This window comes from Miniopterus schreibersii, assembly GCF_964146895.1.
Source record: "Miniopterus schreibersii genome assembly, chromosome: 15".
Classification (NCBI taxonomy): Eukaryota; Metazoa; Chordata; class Mammalia; order Chiroptera; family Miniopteridae; genus Miniopterus; species Miniopterus schreibersii.
In genome coordinates this window covers 28474566-28494855 of record NC_138115.1, presented here as the reverse complement: position 1 = coordinate 28494855, position 20290 = coordinate 28474566, and the positions used below count along the sequence as shown (strand labels likewise).

At 33.9% G+C, this 20290-nt stretch overlaps 1 protein-coding gene and 1 pseudogene across 3 annotated transcripts in view; both read right to left on the bottom strand.

Moving 5' to 3' along the window:
* STAG1 (STAG1 cohesin complex component) overlaps nt 1-20290 on the bottom strand; it is a 273379-nt gene that overhangs the window by 163349 nt on the left and 89740 nt on the right. For both annotated transcript variants that reach the window (XM_081160341.1, XM_081160342.1), the window contains exons 3-4: nt 18696-18798; nt 4391-4555 (exon numbers count right to left, since the gene is read on the bottom strand). In XM_081160341.1, the coding sequence (XP_081016467.1) occupies nt 4391-4555; nt 18696-18798 (268 nt within the window). The remainder of the gene's footprint in view (nt 1-4390; nt 4556-18695; nt 18799-20290) is intronic.
* LOC308567629 (small ribosomal subunit protein uS8 pseudogene) lies at nt 16495-17226 on the bottom strand (annotated as a pseudogene). The gene has a single exon. The product of its transcript is annotated as a small ribosomal subunit protein uS8 pseudogene (transcript).

The following is a 20290-nucleotide window of genomic DNA, read 5'->3' as shown; positions in this document are numbered from 1 at the left end:
ATACTTTATGTAAGTAGTACAATGAATTGATATATCATTCTGTAGCTTGCTTTATACCCTAAAATGCATTTCTGAAATTTATCCATAATGGTACCTAGAATTCTAGATTACTCATTTTAAATGCTTTAGAGAATTTAAGTGTTTGAATATACTACATTTTATCTATCAACTGTCCTGTTCATATTCGTAGGTATTTAAGATTTTTTTTACTTTTCCCCCCCACTATTACAAACAAGGAACAATATAAATTAATGTATTAGCCTCTTTTATAAACATATGCAAAAATTTCTCTAGAGGTTACACCTAGGAACTGAATTGCGTATCTTCAAAATATTCTCAGTTAAAAGAAAAAAAAGTGGCTCCCACAGTGTAGGCACTCATTAAATATTTACTGGATAAATAAAAAATGAATACGTCATTCAACTTTTCTTGATACTGCCCAATTTTCTTCCAAAGGGGTTATACAGATGTATACTTCTACTAGTTGCTACTCTACAGTCTTATTGCCTCTTACTATCTTCTAGCCATTATATTATTTCTCTCAATATGGTGAGTATGAAATAGTATTTTTTTCTTTTCCACCTAAAATTTTATTCATTTTTCTTTAGTACATTCTTAAATGGATTCTTGTTCCTATTACATGTTCTATTGGTTATTACTGCTATACAGAGGGCTTTTTCTAATATTAAATTTCCTCTCTAGGAATTTTACAAACATTCTCATTAGTTTTTATAGTCTAAGGTCTATCTCAAAATTTCTGATATGGCTAATTTTGTATCTTCCTTTTCATTGCTAGAATTTTTATTTATTTTATAAGTATGGAATACTTCAATACTTTACTACTTGGTCCTGGGAATACAACTAAATTTCTCAGTTAAAAATGGTATGATGTGAGCTATAGGGTTTTGGAAAATAACCATTACCAAGGTAAGGAACATCCCTCTTGTTCCTAATTCATCATGAGTTATTGTTCATCATGAATACCATCAGCTACATTTTATCTAATGATTTGTCTAAACATTCTACATCTATTCAGATAAGTATAGGTGTTCTTCCCCATAACATGATTATTTGGCTTAGTATAGTAAAAGATTTTCTAATGTTAAACCATCCTTGAATTCTTAAAATAAAACATCCAGGTCTTAAAAATATTTTGAACTCATTAGCTGACCTTTTCTACCATTTCTTTTTCTATTTAATTTCCATTTCAATTTTTGCTATTCCTTTCTTCCTAATTATTTTAGATTTGCTGTTTTTCTTTTTCTAGTTTCTACTGCTTTTGCTAATAGTAATAAATTTAAGACTGTATATTTATCCAAGCAGTGCTTTAGCTGCCCCCAATGTTTTTACTAACATTACTTTCATTAACATTCGCATTTCAACTATGTATATTTCCTCTTTATCACATGAAATATTTAACATTCCTTACCACACTTGAATGTAATTTAGAAGGGGAATTTATTTTTGTGTATTTCAACAGCACTTGAATTGTAGTCAGAGAACAAGGTCAAGCATTCCTTGTCAAAATAGTTCAAGATTTCCTTTTAATCCTCAATATTCTGCAATTACACTATACTATTAATAATTAAGTCATTATTTTCACTTATTTTGTTCACTTCTGGGAATAAACTCTGGACCTGAGAAAATGTGTCTAGAAATTACTACAAAACTATCTCTTCCAAAACTGTTTCTGAACATAGTCTATTCCCCTTGATTTTTTTCCCCCTGGCATATTTTGTAACCCCTTCAATCCATATCTAAGCCCCTCAATAGCTCTCATATTTACTTCTTTATTTCTCTGGGCAATATATTCTAATAAATGCCAAATCCTGAATTTTCCCTTTGATGGCATCTAATATTCTTTTTCCTTAGTAAAACTAATTTACTAAATTTATCCCCTTTTTTTTTATTAGCTAGAATTTTTTATTTTATCTCTCTAGAATCTTAGGTGTACTTATTGCTTTTATTATTCTTCCCTCCCCATCTAATGTTTTTGTGATTACCTCTGTGCTCAAACTAGTCGCTCCACTGCAGAACTAGATCATATAATGTGGGCTTGGAACTTCCTGCTCTAAGACAATACGGGGATTTTTATAAACCCAGTCACCAGCCAAGTAAGTAGACATTTCAATTCAGATCCTGGTTATAAGGACTATGCCTGTCCCTCCCCTCAGCCCTTGATTTCCCATTAGTTTTGATATAAGTAATTATCTAAACTAGGACCCTCTTGAATATTAAAGGAATCCCTATTAGTAACTGCTTGGACAATATGCATAAACTGGGAGTATCAAAAGTAATCTGGGATACATGATCACCCTAAACATAAGCCTTAGCCTAAGAGGCAGCTTGCTTCAGTTTCCTTTGCAAACTCTTGGCTACAAGTATCTGCTTCTCTATCCTAATCCTGTTATCACGTTGTAGTTTTTCTTCTATAAAAACCACACAAACTTTTCATCTCTAAACTCATTGTCTGTATTCTCTTTTTAATATTTTATCTATTATTACTTTATATTTTAAGTGAGGCGGTAATAAACAGTGAAATTAATGTGCCACACCTTCAACAGAAGATACTTATCAATTTTTAAAACATGTATGCCCATTATTCAGCAACCCCTTTCAGGAATATATGTTACAAAAACACTCCCACATGTACATTTCAGATGAACATATAAAGATATTCAAAGTACTACTTTTAATAGAATAAAACTATTGTAAAATAGTTATCTTAAATATACTTCTATTCGAAGACTAAATAAGTCCAAATAAAAACTGGTGAATAAAGAATGGCCCAATCATGTTAGGAAGTAGTATACAAATATGAAAAATTTCAAGGAAAATTCATGGGGGGGGGGACACGACCCACAATAGAATGCTGAGTGAACAAAAATTACAGAAATTTATAGATTAATTTTAACATAGCTAAGAAGATAAAATATAACATGAATAAAAAATTGTAACAAAGTAAAAAAAAAATGTTTGGGGCAGATTCCAATAGAGAAGTAGCAAGAAAAAGTTGAAAAGGTTGGTTTAAAACCAAATTGTAAAAGGCACCAGAGGGCTGACTACTAAACTTTATCTTTCATAAAATATGAATCCAAAAGAATTTAAGCAGAGAGTAATAGTATAAAACAGCATTAGGGAAGATTGATCAGTGTAAAGAATATAGAACATAGTGGACAAAAATAAATAAAATACTATTCACTATCTCATATAGATTATGAGGTTTTGTTCATATTAAATAAAAACTGGTACTGAGCTTTTACACAATATGCATTAAAAATATCTTTACATAAGCAAAAACCTTATAAAATAAAGTTTTTCTTCTCACTAATTCTTCCCTTCCCATGCCAACTCCAAAACCCTTGAACACATCGATCTTATAACAATAGATAAAAAGCAGTAAATGCTAAGCTCTCTTAAGGAATTCAAAAGGAAATACAGGTAGAAAATAGTCTGATAAAGGAACATTGCCTGTTTTTAGTTCTAAAAGTAAATGTTTCATAAATTACCTAAATTTCAAACTCAAACTGAAAATAAAATATTAAAAATGAACAATACTGAATTAAAAGATTTAACATATCAACAATCATTAGTGATCCAAAAATGCAAATTGAAATACACCATTTTTACTTATGTAATTGGAAAATCTTAAATATAAAATATCCAATTGATAGCCACACTTCTGGTGAAAGATAAACTAGTACAGTTTTGGGGAGAGTAATATGGTATTTATGTAACACACAGTCAAATACCTTTTAACCAAATAATTTCACCTCTAGTATTTTTTTTTAAATGTAGACATGTAAACAGAAATAATGAAAAAATTTCATAATAGTGAAAAAAATGTAAACACACACAAAAGGAATAGTAAAATAATTATGATTTACCCTTATGGCATGAAGCCAATGAAAACGTGTTCTTGCAGAATAATATTTGTTAAGTGAATAAAGATATAGAGAGTAAAAGGTTATAAAAGATCACATATACACACAAAATAACTGTTAAATATTAATTGTGGTTATTCCTAATTCACTAATTAGGAATGCTTTTTTTATACCCTTTCATATATTCTTTCAAATATTCTTCAATACACGTTACTTATAGTAAGTCAGATTCTAAAAAAATATATCATTAAGGCAATAAATATTCTCTTAGGCAGCTCCTATTATTATAATGCAAGTCATTTTACTCAGCACAATGTACTCTAAAGTATATCTTACTAAACAAAATGTCTTTCTGTGACACTCCTTACAAAAGAAGCAAAGAAAAACTTGTACGGATAAATTTCTTCATTACACAACCAATAAGAGTATATAAGATGTCAATACATACACTAATAGATTCCACATAAATTACTATTACTTTATACATAAAAACACTTAAAATTTACCTGCATTGCACTTTTCCCCAGTTTCACCACTTCAAATAATGTGACAGGCTCCCCTTCGCCATTCTGTTGAGGGTGCCCATTAGCTCTTCCACGACCTGTTCCTCTAATTCCAGCCTCAATTCTACTCTTCTCTCCTGGAGATTTTCGAGGTTTCTTATTTGTAGACTGAATAAAAAGATGAAGAAAAAATAAATGCAGGCATACTTTGCTTTGGGCAGAATGATCTCAAATTATGTTTAATCCTTTGAAAGGTAGTTAGCACTACTAAAGGCTAGAGACAATCCCTGACCAAAGAAAGGTTTACAATTTGTTTTCAGTGATAAAAAGTGCAAACAGCAAAGTGTAAGTTAATTTATAAAAGGTGTGAAAATAAAGTTTTTAAAAAAGGACTCAGTATTTTGTGCAACAATAATGCCAAGGTTGAACATTTTAACCATGTTCCCCTCTCGACATATCCTTCTTCATACCCTCCCTCCTTCCTCAGAAACCTTGTTCAATAAACTACTTGAAATACTGTATATCCTATTTTTCCCTCCACTGAAATGCTCAAGTATTTCTTAGCCAGTCATGCAACAAATATACATTGAACATATTTGGAACCATTCTAGGTACTGGAAATACGAGAACAAACAAACATTCCCGCCTTGATGGATTTTACACTCTTCATGTAACATCCCATCTCATGCCCCCAGTTTTTAAATTTTTAAATTGATTTTAGAGAGAGAGAGGAAGTGGGAGAGAGGGGGAGAGAGAGAAAGGGAGAGAGGAGGAGAAAAAGAGAAAGATCTGTTGCCCCAACCATCCATGCATTATCTGGTTGAGTCTTGTATGTGCTCTGACGGGGGATCAAACCAGCAACCTTGTTATATCGGGAGGACGCTCTAACCCAGCTAGGGCTCATGCCCCCAGTTAAAAAAAAACAAAACGACAACACTAACTACCACCTTATCTATATCTCACCTTTAGAGTGAAGGGTAACTTGACAGAATTGCTTCAGTAGCTGTTATTCCCATAAATTTCATTCATATATAAATTCATCATGATTGCTGCTTCACCAAACTCACCAACGAAATTAGTTAAATGTAATAGACATTTCTCGAAACTCTCAACAGGCCACGTGATTTCTTCCTTTCGTTTCAAATACCTTTTTCCTCCCAATACTCCTTACCTGTTTAATGTTACCTTAGGTCTCTCTTGAGCACCTGTTCTTTTCAATATTTATATTCTCTTTTGAGTGATTTAATCTACTTTCATAATAGACTGTTCAATTATTAATTTATTGCCCCTCACCTCCAAATCCACCCTTATTTGTCCCACTTTGTGATGCTGGAGCTGAATCCTGGAAACATTTCTTTTGTCATCTGCTACAGTGTTAGGCTTTGTAACTAGAGGGCACTGGAGGAACACAACAGAGCATAGCATAGAGGGGCTTCTCTCCCTGCGTACAGTACCTGTTCCCTTCATTTTCTATTCCTGTGTTCTTAGTACTCTTTCATTCCTTTTAACAAACAGCCTTACGACCACTTCTGTGTGTAGATTTATAAATAATGAGTTTACTGTTTATTTAATTACATTATTTAGAGGTTTTAGATTTACCAAAAAAAATTGTGAAGACAGTACAGAGAATCCCCATATACATCACATCTAGTTAACCTTATTACTAACACTGTACCACTTGTATGATACATTTGTTTCAATTAATGAACCAACATCAGTACATTAACCAAAGTCCATACTTCAGATTTTCTTAGTTTTTGCCTAATGACCTTCTTCTTTTCCAGAACTCCACCCAGAATAAACTCCTCTTAGCTGTGACAGATTTTAGACTTTTCTGATTTTTGGCGACCTTGACGGTTTTGAAAAATTACTGGTCTGGTACTTTGTATAATGCTTCTCAACAGGGTTTGTCGTTTTTCTCATGACTAGACTGGAATTGTGAGTTTGGGAAAGACGATTTGAGAGAGAAAGTGTTATTTTTAAATTCCTCATATCAAGAGTACATACAGTCAACAAGATTTTTCACTGTTACTGTTGGCTGAAGTGATGTTCATTAGGTTTCTCCACTGTAAAGTTACTTTTCCTCCATTTTGCATACTGTGTTCTTTGGAACAAAGTCACTTCACTACATGCAAATTTAAGGGAAGGGGAATTATACTCCACCTCCGTGAGGGAGAAAGATTTACACATATTATTGGGAATCCTTCAGTATGGGAGATTTGTCTATTCTTACTTATACATTCATTCATTTATACTAATGTGGGCTAATCAACATTTTATACTTCAGATTATAATTCCAACACTGTTTCATTCTGTCATTCAACTTGTTTCAGCTTTAGCCATTGGGGGAGCTTCAATTGGCTCCTACGTCCATTTGACATATTTCCATGTGTGTGTATGTGTGTGTGTGTGTGTGTGTGTGTGTGAATTTTAAACAATATGTATTCATAAAATTCATTCTTTTTCTGTAAAGTTCAATGGGTTTTAACAAATGCATAGTGTTGTGTATGCATGATTCTGGTATCAGAGAGAAAAGTTTCAGCACCTTAAAAAAATCCCTGTGCTTCTCCCATTCAAACCTCCCATTTCCCCTTGACAAACACAAATTTTTTTTTTTTTATCATCACGATAGTGTTGTCTTTTACAGATAGTCATATAATTGGAATTACACAGTGTGTGTAGCCTTTTCAGACTGGCATCTTTCAATTTAACAATTTGCATTTAAGAATCATCCATGTCCTCCAGTGACGAAATAGCAAATTTCTTTTTATTTCTAAATAATATTCCATTGTATGGATGTGCCACATTTTGTCATCCATTTACCTAATGATGGATATATCTCAGTCACCATTTTTGATAATTAGGTATAAAGCTGCTATACACATTCACATGCAGGTTTTTGTGTGGACATAATTTTCAAAGCAGTATAAACATGTAGAAGGACAATTACTGAATCATATGGTAAAACTATTTTTAGCTTTGTATGAAACTGCCAAACTATCTTCCAAAGTGGCTGTGCCATTTTGTCTTCCTACAAGCAAAAAATGTGAGTTCCTGTTGCTTCACATTCTTGTCATGAAATTGGTATTGTCAGGTTTTTAAATTTCAGCCATTCTACCAGGTGTATAACGGTAACTTCTCTTGATTTGCAACTCCTGAATAACATATTATTCATTCCTATATGTCTTTCCAGAGACATTTAAACAGTAATAAAAACAAATGCAAAAATAAAATTTTTTAAAGACATAAATAAATGGAAACCTATCCATTTCCTTGAATTGGAATACTTGGTATTGGTAAGATGTCAATACCACCCAAAGTGATCAACAGACTCAATGAAATCTATATCAAAATCCCCATCACCTTTTTGCAGAAATAGAACCACCCATTTAAAATTGATAGAAAATCTCAAAGGACACTGAATAGTCAAAACAATATTGAATAAAGAACAACACTGAAGGACACACACTTCCTTACTGCAAAACTTACTACAAAGCTATAGTAATCAAAACAGTGTTGTGCTAACATAAAGGCAAGCATAGACCAGTAGACAAGAATCAGAGAACCCAGAAATAAACCCTAGCACATATGGTTAAATAATTTTTAACAAGAGTGCTACGACTATTCAATAAAGAAAGGAAAAAAACAACCCATAGAATGTAAGAATATATTTGCAGATCATATATCTGATATGAAATCAATGTCCAGAATATACAGAAAACTCCTAAAAAATCAAAACAAATAACAGACTTGAAAATGGGTAAAGGACTCTCTTGACTAGACACTTCTCCAAAGAAGACAGAGAAATGGCCAATAAGCACATGAAAATATGCTCAATATCACTCATCAACAGGGAAATGCAAATCAAAACTACAATGAAATGCCACCTCACACCTACTAGAATGGTTATTATGGAAAAAAAAAGAGAAAACAATTCTTGGGGAGGATTTGGAAAAATCAGAACTCTTGTGCACTGTTGCTGGGAATATAAAATGGTACAGCTGTTATGGATAACAGTATGGCAGTTCCTCAAAATATTAACAATAGAATTACTATATGATCCAGCAATTTACACATCTGGGTATATATCCAAAAGAATTGAAAGCAGGGTCTCAGAAGTTATCTATATACCCATGCTCATAGCAACATTGTTCATAATAGCTAAAACTTGGAAGTAATCCAAGTGTCCATCAGTTGATGGATAAGCAAATGTGCTATACACATACTCTAGAATGTAGCTCAGCCTTAAAACTGAAGGAAATTCTGACATATGCTACAACATGGATGAACCTTGAGGACATTACACTAAGTGACATAAGCTAGGCACAAGAAGACAAATACTGTATGATTCCACTTATACCAGGTACTTAGTCAAAATCAGAGACAAAAAGGAGAATGGTGGTTGCCACAAACTAAGGGGAGGAGAGAATGAGGAGTTATTGTTTAATAGATATAGGGCTTGAGTATTAAAAAATGAAGATGAAAATGGATGGTGGTAATGAATGCACAACATTATGAATATATTTCATACTGCTGAACTGTATACTTAAAAATAATTAAGTTGGTTAAACCTTACATGTATTTCAACAGAATAAAAAATTTTGAGAAAAAACCGCCCACATACATTTCCATGTATCTATTATATTGTTACTTATGCACAGATGTGCATCTTCCAATTTTCACTATCAACATAATGTGTAGTCAATTTATAGCAAGACCCAGAGAGTGTCGTATTATTTTCAGAAAGCTGCAATGTTCCAATGCAGATGTATGTTAATTTACTTAGCCATTAATCTGTTGACATTTATTTTGTTTTGGATCTCCTATTATTAGAAATAATACTACAACAAATAAGCCGGTGTATGTATAGGAATGTTTGTGTGTGTAAAAGAAAAATAAAGCATAATTCTCATACCTGAAAACCTTTTAGTATTGGTTATAAATGGGGGAAAAATATAGATAACAAATAAAAATCCATTTGACCTTATTTAGGGTCTATCTATATTTTACCCCCATTATCAGAAGAATGATTTTCCTAGTACAGATCCAAACAGTAATATACGGTAAAGATGCAGAAAGACAAACCAAAAGCTGAAGTTCAAAAAGACTGTATTAAAAAAGAGTAAAGAAGAGGGAAGATCATGACAGTATATACTCAGTCTTTAGTTTATACACAAGGGGTACGTTTTACAGTCCTGAGAATAATTCCTCTCTCAGACATTAGCTGTACTTATCCCATTCAAATCACATTTGTTTGAGGGTTGGGGGGCATAGGGAGGAATGTAGAGGGGACTTACACATTAAGAATTATGTGTTATTTCAAAGAGTAATAATACAGACATAACCCTTTAACTATTTATGACTTGCCAGGCTCCCTTCCCTACACTTTTCTGGCCACACAGGTCAGACTACCTGTAGTTCCATTCCTGGACAAGGACCAAAGATGCTCTCAAAGGAAAAAGATGGATGATGATGTATGTCAAATTTGCTTGGTTGGTCCAGTTCTCGTGTTGTGCCATCTTAAGAGCCGAGTCCTTGCCCTGGCCGATGTCACTCAGTGGTTAGAGCATCGGCCCGAGCACTGAAGGGTTTCGGGCTTGATCCCTGGCCCCGTCAGGGCATGTGCAGGAGGCAACCAATCAATGTATCACTCTCACATCCATGTTTCTCTTTCTTTCCCTGCCCCCTCCTCCCCAAAAATCAATGGAAATAATATCCTCAGGTGAGGATTAACAACAAAATATAAAAATAATGAAATGAGTTTTTGCCTTAATTTGCAGGTTAATAATACCTTATTAATCTATTCAGTAACTCAGTTCCTCTTGAGCTAGTCCTGTCCTACTGTAATCTGTTTACTCTAGGGACTGAAGTCCTATCCTTGAATTCCATGGCCATTAGGTGGGGCCCTCACAACAGTCTGCCAGACTACATACACACTATCTCTAGCTCTGCACAGATCTTTAAATGCTTACTGACCCTAGAGACATAATTTCCCTGATGGAATAAGATCAGCTTACGCCACCTATCCCAACTACTATAAACCTAGGAAACCTTTCTTCCATGAACAGCAAGTGGAACTCTTCCCAAATACTGCCTCAACCTAGTGGTCATGTCTAGTTCCTGTTTTGACTCATGGAGTGTCACTTATTCTACCTTTCAGAATCTGTGCCCAAGTGACACTTATGTGGTATTACTGCTAAATTTGCATAACCTGAATCTAATTATGAGCAAACTCAAACTGATTCAATTTATAGAAAACAGGTATTAGAAAAGAGATTTTTTTTGCTCATGCAACACAACTTTTATTTCTTCATCATGTAGTTACTATGCATCAGACACATAAAAAAGTTGATCCTTGCATGCAGCACAACACAAAGCTTTCTAAGAGCTTATAGTATTTTCAACATCCTCAAACAATTTTGTCAATTGGTGGTAGGAAACACTTAGGCTTTCTTTCTCGTAAACAATCGTGTAAGAAAGATTTCTATGGTCCACACGGTTTGTAATACAGACACTAGGATTATGTGTTCATTGCTATAGCTAATTCAAAGCAAACAGTAGGGGGAAAAGGATGTTAATAAATATCTGTAGAAAAACAAAAGTACCTGAAACAAAGCCTGCCTCAATGTATTACATAATGAATTTATGGACAATCTGCTCAGGAAGTAACAAAGATATACATCTTCAAGAAGTCTCAAGATATAAACCCCTCACTGCATCTTTGTGAAAATGTTGCAATCTACTGTCAGAGTTTTTTGTTTTTTTATCAATCTTTAGGACAAATGCCTTACTACAGCTATACGCTACTTAATTTAAATGCATACCTACACTTCTGGTAAACATGTTTTTAAAAAATATATATCCTTATTGATTTCAGAGAAAGGAAGAGAAAGGGAGAGAGAGAGAGATAGAAACATCAATGATGAGAGAGTCATCATTGTTTGGCTACCTCCTGCACACCCCTGACTAGGGATCCAGCCTGAAACCTGGGCCTGTGCCCTGACTGGGAATCGAACTGCTGTCTCCTGGATCACAGTTTGATGCTCAATCACTGAGCCACGCCCGGCAGGGCCTGGTAAACAGTTTTAAGTAAAAGTTATCAATGCAGTATAGGAAAATTAACTATTCAAAATTACTCTATCCCAAAGCTCTGAATAGGATATGCTGCAGTCTGAATGAGCAATGACTTTTCTAACAGGCTTTAAGGGACACAGATACACCATCTTTCCTTACCTCTGTGTCTTATCTGAATTTATTCAGAAACTATAAATAAGAAATAACCCTTACCTTTCACAAATAATGTACATAAACATATCTATGATAGCTGAATGCAAAATCTTTACATATAATTAAAAGAAAAACACAAATACAAATAACTGCAATATAACAAACTATAGTATACAAAAAAGATTTTTCAGCCCAGCTGGGCATGGCTCAGCAGTTGAGCATCGACCTAGTATCCAGGAGATCAGGGTTCGATTCCCAGTCAGGACACATGCCCGGGTTGCAGGCTGCAGCCGATCAATGACTCTCATCATTTATCTTTCTCTCTCTCTCTCTCTCCCCCTCCCTTCCTCTCTCTGAAATCAATAAAGATATATTTCAAACAAACAAACAAAAAAACCAAAAAAACTCTTCATAGAAATTTAGTTCAGGACAAGGGTTGAAAGGGCTCTATGAAGTAAAATATTATTTCCAGTGACTGGTAACCAGGAAAAGCTTCACAGAAGAGATGAGTTGCAAGTTGGAACTTAATGGATTAGTAAAATTAGTAAGAGTAGCATAAACAGAACTTAGGAAACAAGGATTCTTGAAAGAAAAACACACCACATACTCAGGTATAGAAGTAGGAAAGCACAAGCCATGCACATGAAGAAGGACAAAGATATGTATCTGACTGAATGAACAGTTATCTGCAGGGAAACACAATAAAATATTAGGTGTAAGGTAAGTCAGAAGAACATTCTCCAAAGCAAAAAGACACTTCTTGCTACTTGAACAAGTTTTTGAAAAGGTCGACCTGGCGCCCTGGCTGGCGTGGCTCAGTTGGCTAGAGCTTTGTCCTGCACACCAAAAGGTGGCAGGTTCGATTCCTGGTAAGGGCACATACCCAAGTTGCGGATTCAATCCCTGGCCCAGGCCCGTGGGGGAGGCAACCAATTGATGTTTCTCTCTCCCCCCCTTTCCCCACCTCTTCCTCTCTCTAAAAAAATCAATGAAATAAAAAAAATAAAAAAGTCAACATGGCAGTATTTAGGAAGATGAAAGGGAAAATAAAAAAAAGATTCAAGGTAGAGAGATAGAAGGTAATGACACAGAAGAAGCTGTGAAATAAAATTTCATTAGATCTGGAATTTCATTAGATATAGTAGAGAGGGGAAGGAACTTTGGAGGAAGAAATTCAATAGTGACTCACGTTTTAATTCTGGGTTTTTGAAAAAATTATGGTATGCTTTAACGAAATTAAGAAAGAACTAAAACTAGTTTGTGGAAAAATGCTAAATAAAAATTTAAGAAAATAAAACAAAGCTAACATGAAAAAGAAGAGGGGATACAAGTCCAAATGATAAATACATTTCCAAAAGTGACCATAAAAGTATGTAGACTTAAACTACAAAAATCATTTTATAAAGAGATTTTTGTTTTTTAGAAAAATAAATAGAAGATGATAAACAGGCAATTCAAAAAAGAAACACAAATGATTAATATTTCAGAACATACTGATAAAATTTTACACCACTTAGAAATTAGTAAAGATTTAACAATTAGTATAAGCAAAGGTACAATAAGCAATGCCACATATTGTGCTGTGTGAAAGGCAAATCAATAAAATACATTAAAAGCTTTCAACTATGGCATATCTTTTGACTAACCAACTCCACATTTAGAAATTTAAGATAAAAAATATCAATGGCTCTAGGTAAAAATTTATTTGCAAGATAGTTTATGTCAGCATGGTTTAGATTAGTGAAGAAGTGTTGATATAAATGTTCAATAACAGGGGAATAATTAATTTGATACAGAATACTAGAGTCACTAAAAATTATGTAAAATATTTAAGTATCATAAAATTCACAATATTCTAAGAACCAAGTAATTTAGAATATCCAAATTGTGTAATTCACCTGCTATCCTATCCTCCTTCTGATACTCACTGTTAATATTTTATTGTGTATTCTACATCTTCTATGTGTATGTATAGGCATAAAAATAAAAATTGTATCTTTTTTATTTACCTCTATTCAACCTAGACAAATAAAACAGTTAAATAATGTTGAGAATAGAAGTGCTAGTTCTCACTTAAATAGAACAAAGAGAAAAAATCCTTAATAAAATATTAAACCAGAGACTAAAATAGGTTAGGTTATAGAAGCACTGATTTACATGACAACTATAAATGAAATCCTGGATTGAATCCAGAACCAATATATTTTTTTCTTTTTCCTTAGGGCATTATTTAAACAACTGGCAAAATCTGAATGTAGTGTATAGATAGGTCAGTATTACATTAACATTATTTTCCTGATTTTCAAAATTGTCCTGTGGCTGAGCATGAGAATGTCCTTCATTTTAAGGAAATTAATACTAAAGCATTAGGAGTAAAGTGGCATCACCTGCAACTTATTCTCAAAAAAGTTGAAAAATAATAAGAGGTATACAATATATATTTATATATTATGATACCATGTACATAATATATCTGTATGTGTGTATACATTGAGAGAAAAATATGATAAAACAAATGTAGTAAAATGCTAACACTTGGGCAATCTGCATTCTTATAACTTCTGTGTCTGAAATTATTTCAAAATAAAAATAATTTAAAACACCGGGAGGGGGGTGTTGAGTTAACAAAATTAAATACCATTCATTCCATAAACATGTACTGAAAAGTCAGACAATGGGACATACCAATTTAAAAAAAAAAAAAAAAAAGATAAAAACCCCTGTTTTCATGCAGCTTAGCTTGTAGTAGGGGGAGACAGACAATAAGTAAATAAAATATATACTATGTTAGATGGCAATAGTGCTATAAAGAAAGGAGAAATCTTTCCCCCTCCCTCTCTTACACACACGCACACAGACCCCAATGGGTGGAAGGGGATTTTAAGTCCCCTTGTGTTAAGCATGAGGATTTGCAATTTTGAATACCATCTTTAGGGGAGGCCTCAATGAGATGAAACAGGAGGCCCTGAGACAAGGAGTATGCCTGAAAGGTTTAAGCAAAAGCATATGATGGCGGTTTAATCCAGTTTTGTAGAAAAAAACAGTTGATGATATTTGCAAATCAACTGGACAGGATTTGCTAAGAGAATGGATACAGGCTGAGAAAGACAGAGTCAAAGATGACTACAAGATTTATAGCATGAGCAGCCAGAAGGATAAAGTTGACATATGGAAGAGAGGTGGGCAGGGGAATAGGAAGCTTGGGAGTTTAGTTTTTAAAACATCTTTGGCTCATTAAATATCTAAATAAAGATGCTCAACAAACATTTGGTTATGAGTCTGGAGTCCAGGCTGGAGACATAAATCTAAGTGACACAAGCTTAGATATGGTATTTTAAGTCATGAGTTTGGATGTAATCACCAAGAGAGTAGTGTGTGTAGACAGAGAAAATGATGTCCATTGCAAACACAGTTAATATAAACATGAGACTAAATATAGTGTTAAGAAATCATTAACTACTTAGGTAGAGAACTGTAACAAATATGAATTAGGACAACTGCAAAAAAAGGGTGGCTTAATAAGAAAAGTCTGTGAAATAACAGTATAATAAAAAGAAATACCAAAAATGAGATGCCCCCTAAGAACTTAGAAATGGAAAACAGTACTGACCATATCAGAAAGTCTTTACGCTATTTTTTTCATTTGACTGAGTAAATGAATAAAACCAGAGACCCATGGAGTCCTCTTCAAAACTACAAATGATATTAAAATATCTATATAAAAAGTGTATATCAATAAAAACTTGGGACTGTTCAAAATGGAGCTAGTTGATAGAAAATGCCCAAGCAGGTGCTGGCCAGGTAGCTCAGTTGGTTAGAGTGCGATCCCAATACACCAAGATTGTGGCTTTGCTCCCCAGTCAGAGCACATACAAGCATCAACCAATGAATGCACAAGTAAGTGGAACAACAAACAGATGTTTCCCTCTCTCTTTCCAAAACCAATCAATAAAAATTAAAAAAAAAATTTTAAATAAGAAAATTTCCAAGCAATTTTCAGAACAGGTACTGAGGCATAACTCAAATCTGATCATTCTGACAATTATAACTCTCAATATTAAGCAATAGCTTGGCATTTCTGCATTCTTAAGAAAAAGAGTTTTGGAATTAGAATCTTTTACTATTACAAATAATGCTACAACAAATAAGCCTGTGACAAATTACCTTAGGGAAACTACCACTTTCTATTTTTGTTTTGTACTTCGTTAACTGTATATAAGACCTATTTCATAGTATTGGTGTGAAGATTAAGTGACATAAAGTCATCAATGCAGTGCAAAGCCCAGAATACAAACTCAGGAAGTCATGTTGTTTCCAAGATCAAGACATAAGCCTGGGTCAGGTGGAAGTGTAGCTAGCTATGTGAATTACCGATTGTGAAAATATGGACTAAAGTCTAACACAAGTTTCTAGAATGTTACTATCCTATCCTGGTCAACATTTTTTCAATTTTTATAAACATGAGACGAACATGTACTATTTACCTACTATTCAAGTAAGCAACCATGTAGGCAAGTTCATTCTCCTACCTTCAAGTAAGTTTAGTCTAATTTCCAAATTTGCTCCTATAATGAATGAATCCCAGTAAAAGCATGTAATTTGCCCTGAGTCTCAGAAAAATCGTATGTAATAAGGGGAGCTAGAATCGTCTCCAGCTTGTAAGTGCAAGACTCCTTCACTTTTCTCAAAGTGGTTTTGTGAACAATGTACCACCAAATACTTCTACAAAATTCTTAAGAGGTATTAAGAAGAGTGATACAATGCATGTCTTTTCCTCCATAATTTTTTTCCCTTCAAATAAGGGTAGAGAAGCAAGTGTAGAGAAAATGGTACAAGTCATCCTTCTCTCTCTCTCTCTTTTTTTTTGTTTTGTTAAAGATTGTCCTGGAAAAGTAAAGGGTATGAAATGTCACTGAAGCTGATTAAAAACTGTGGCAAACAGATAAATACTGATGGAACAGCAAACACATAAAAAAATCCTAAGTCAAAAAAAAAAAAAAAATCCTAAGTCACTAACAAAGGACATAAATACACACACACACACACACACACACACATATAAAATAACTGGTTAAATAACATCATCAATTATAACAAGTAGATCCTATTTGTGTTATAATTCAAACCAACCAACTGTATTTTTTTTCCACTGAGGCATTTTATTTGCATGTACGTATTACATCCCTAGAAAAAGAATCCCAGGATTCTCCCTCCCGTGTGTTTTCATCTTGCTTCCTCATGGTCCATGATGCCCGCAGAGGTTGTTAGCACGATGAAACCAAACTGACGGGATGGAAGCAGGTTGTTCTGCCATTTTTCTAGATCTTTGAGTTGCACATCAAATCTGGGGCTGATTACTCCACACGTGTTCAACCTGCCTGTGAGGTTCACAACAATTTTCCCAGCTCTGTGGTCATAAATAATTTCAAATTCGCCAATGTAACCATGCTTCATCATCACAGTTAGAAACCGGACGATGACTTTGGAGCACAGCCTAGTAAGAACCTGGCATTTGCCTCTCTTTTTGGCATTGTTGATGTTCTTCAGAGCATCAGCCAGGACATTCATGCACACCACTATGGTGGCATGTAAAGATGGCAGAAAAAGAAAAAAACTGTATTTTAAAAGTGATAACATTTATGAAATTATGAACTTTAGTTATTTGGTGATGTTAATAAAACACTGCTACCTTGATAAAGATAATGGGGTGATTTTAAAAAAAGGTAGAGAAAGTAAAGCCTTATCTTTTAGTAGTACATTCTGAAATATTTACAGATGGAATGATGTCTAGGATGACCTTCAAAAGAGCATGGGGAGGGAAGAAGAGGTAGAGAGATAAAACAAGGTTGGCCATGACTTGCTATAGCTGGGTAATGGTTATATGAAGGGTTCATTATACTATTATGCCTCCTTAAAAAAAGACTGAAATATTCTATAATAAGAACTTTAAAAAAAAAAAATAAGAAAGTAGATTTTTAAATTATATTTTTATTGATTTTATTTGTTAGTTAATCCTCACCCAAGGATATTTTTCCCATTGCTTTTTCAGAGATAGAGAGTGGAAAGGAGAAAGGCAGGGGGAGAGGGAGAGAGAGAGAAAAACATCAATGTGAGAGAGACACATCAGCTGGTTGCCTCCTGAATGCGCCCTGACCTGGGCGGGGAGAACCTGCAACCCATGTAAGTGTCCTTGAACAGGAATTGAACCTGAGACCTTTTAGTGTGAGGGCCAATGCTCTAACCATTGAGCAAAACCAGCCAGGGCTGTTTTTATTGATTTGAGAGAGAGAGGGGAGGGGGAGGGGGAGGGGAGGGAAAAACATTGCTGTGAGAGAAACATCAATTGGCTGCCTCCTACACGACCCCTAATGGGGATAGAGCCTGCAACCTGGGCATGTGCCCTGACTGGGAATCGAACCGGCGACCTCTTGGTTCATGGGTCAACGCTCAACCACTGAGCCACACCAGCTGGGCTATAATAAGAACTTTTCTAAAATAGAATAAAAATTGCTAATGGCAAATTATATCATAAAAGTAGTATAGAATAGTACAAGCCTTAACTCCTTGACACATTCATACTGTTGTCTCTAAGAGCTTATGATGCCTTCAATTAAATGATGACTTCTGTACGTATAATACACAAAGATAGTCTTCAAAGAATACTTACTTAGGGTTCTTCTAAACTTCTTAATCATGTCTGAATGAGAATATATTCCGAGACTGATCCCAAATCCCAAACTAATATTACCAAAGTACACATACAGGTGCTCACAAGAAATCACCGAGTTGCATCTAAAAAGCGGGGAAGTCATTACTAACTAGACCTCATTCCACATTAATTATCTCTATGCCTTCACATGAGATACCATTTACTTACAAGAGAAACATGGAGAGCAAGAAAGACACTCTAACCATTATCCTTTATTTGGTTATTACCAAGGCAATTTATAAAGTTAAGTTTCCAAGAATCTTTAGTATGTCACTAAGAGCACTGACAGTACTAGAATTAACAAAGAGCTCTTATCAAGCCTCTTTACTTGGTTCCCATTATAGAAACAAAGAAGACAAGCATAATACATACTGGAGGCCGGCCAGGACGACCCCTTTTTCTTTTTCCTTTGATTTCAGTTTCTTCAAGTTCGCTGCCAGCATCAGAATGAGCAGTAGTTTCATTAGTTGAATCCCTAGAAAATGTGATATATTATTTTAGTGAACAAATTAATTCATAAATACAATGCAGGGCTGTTCCACTACTTTCCTTACCTACCATTATATGGGTGCTTAGAAGTGGTTTATATTTCTACTTTAGCAAATCAAAAATGCTATCCTCCCTAATATCACATAACATTGAGTGAAATGAAGCTTCCAAAGAGAGAAATATGAGGAGGAAATGACTATGGAAATGGCAGCTGCTACATAAAACATAAATGTAAAATACAACTGAAAAAGACTAACTCTTCAAGTATGAAAAGATAAAGGTTTGGAAAGAATTTTACTCATTTTATAAATCATGAAAGTCAGTATGCTGGTAAATGTTTAACAACTGGCTTTTCAAAAAAAAAAAGCACATAAACTATTAGAAATGTTACAAATATAAAGGATGCATAGCACACAATTTACAAAAAATTATAAAATACTTAATATTCTTTATGGTAAATTCCACATAGCTCATTGATTCACATAAAATGATTTCAATAATTTTGCCAAACTTTTGTATTCATAGCTAAGCTAAGGTTGCAAGTGATGAACAAATAGGGTTTTGACATGAAAGATGGTTCATACCATTGTTCACTTGAATGAAAAGTATCCAAGTGACATGACAAAGGCATTTGTTGGAACTTAAATCATTGTTCAATGGTGTAAACAACTTATTTAGTGAACTAGATAATAGTTCTCAAATACTGGAATACTTCAATTATTTCTGCCCTCATAATATAATTGGCTGACTTTCATAGTGTAAGTATTCCCACCACAGCAATTTCAAACTGCCAAAGTGACATCATCAGAATTGGGAAGTAATGACCAGTAGTAGTACACCACCAAAAAGTATTTCCACCATACAGATAGATGTAAATAAAAACCTAAAGAGCAGAAAATAATATGTAAAGTAATTAGGAATTGATGGGTTTTGACTATTATTACTTTTATTTTTTATATCATTTAATTTTAAGTTTGTATGATTTAACTTTTTATAGTGGCTATGTTATATTTAATCAGAGTCACAAAATTCGTAGAAATTTAATATTGAGCTCCTCCAGGACAGTACAAGCTGGCTCCATCATGGCACTGAAAAGGTATAGATAATACAAACAAAAACTTCTTCACTAAATTCTACATTACTAATTCTACATTATCAATAGATCTGACCATCTGTAAGTCAAGATTTTTAACTGCATGTGTAACACACTTTTTTGAATTCTACCTCAAGTTCACCAAATACTACCACATGTAAAATTAAGTCCAATACTGATTATTTCTAGCTCTCTGCTTATGGCAATATCACTAATTAACCAATTTATTAAGTCAATGCACGCATGCATGTGCTTTAAGGTGTTATAAAATTTATTATTGTCACCAGGCCACTATCCTATCTTACTCAAATTGTTACAATCACATCAATCTTCCTCAGGCCATCAGCTAACAAATCCTCCTGAGTTATTCTCAGAATAAAAATTC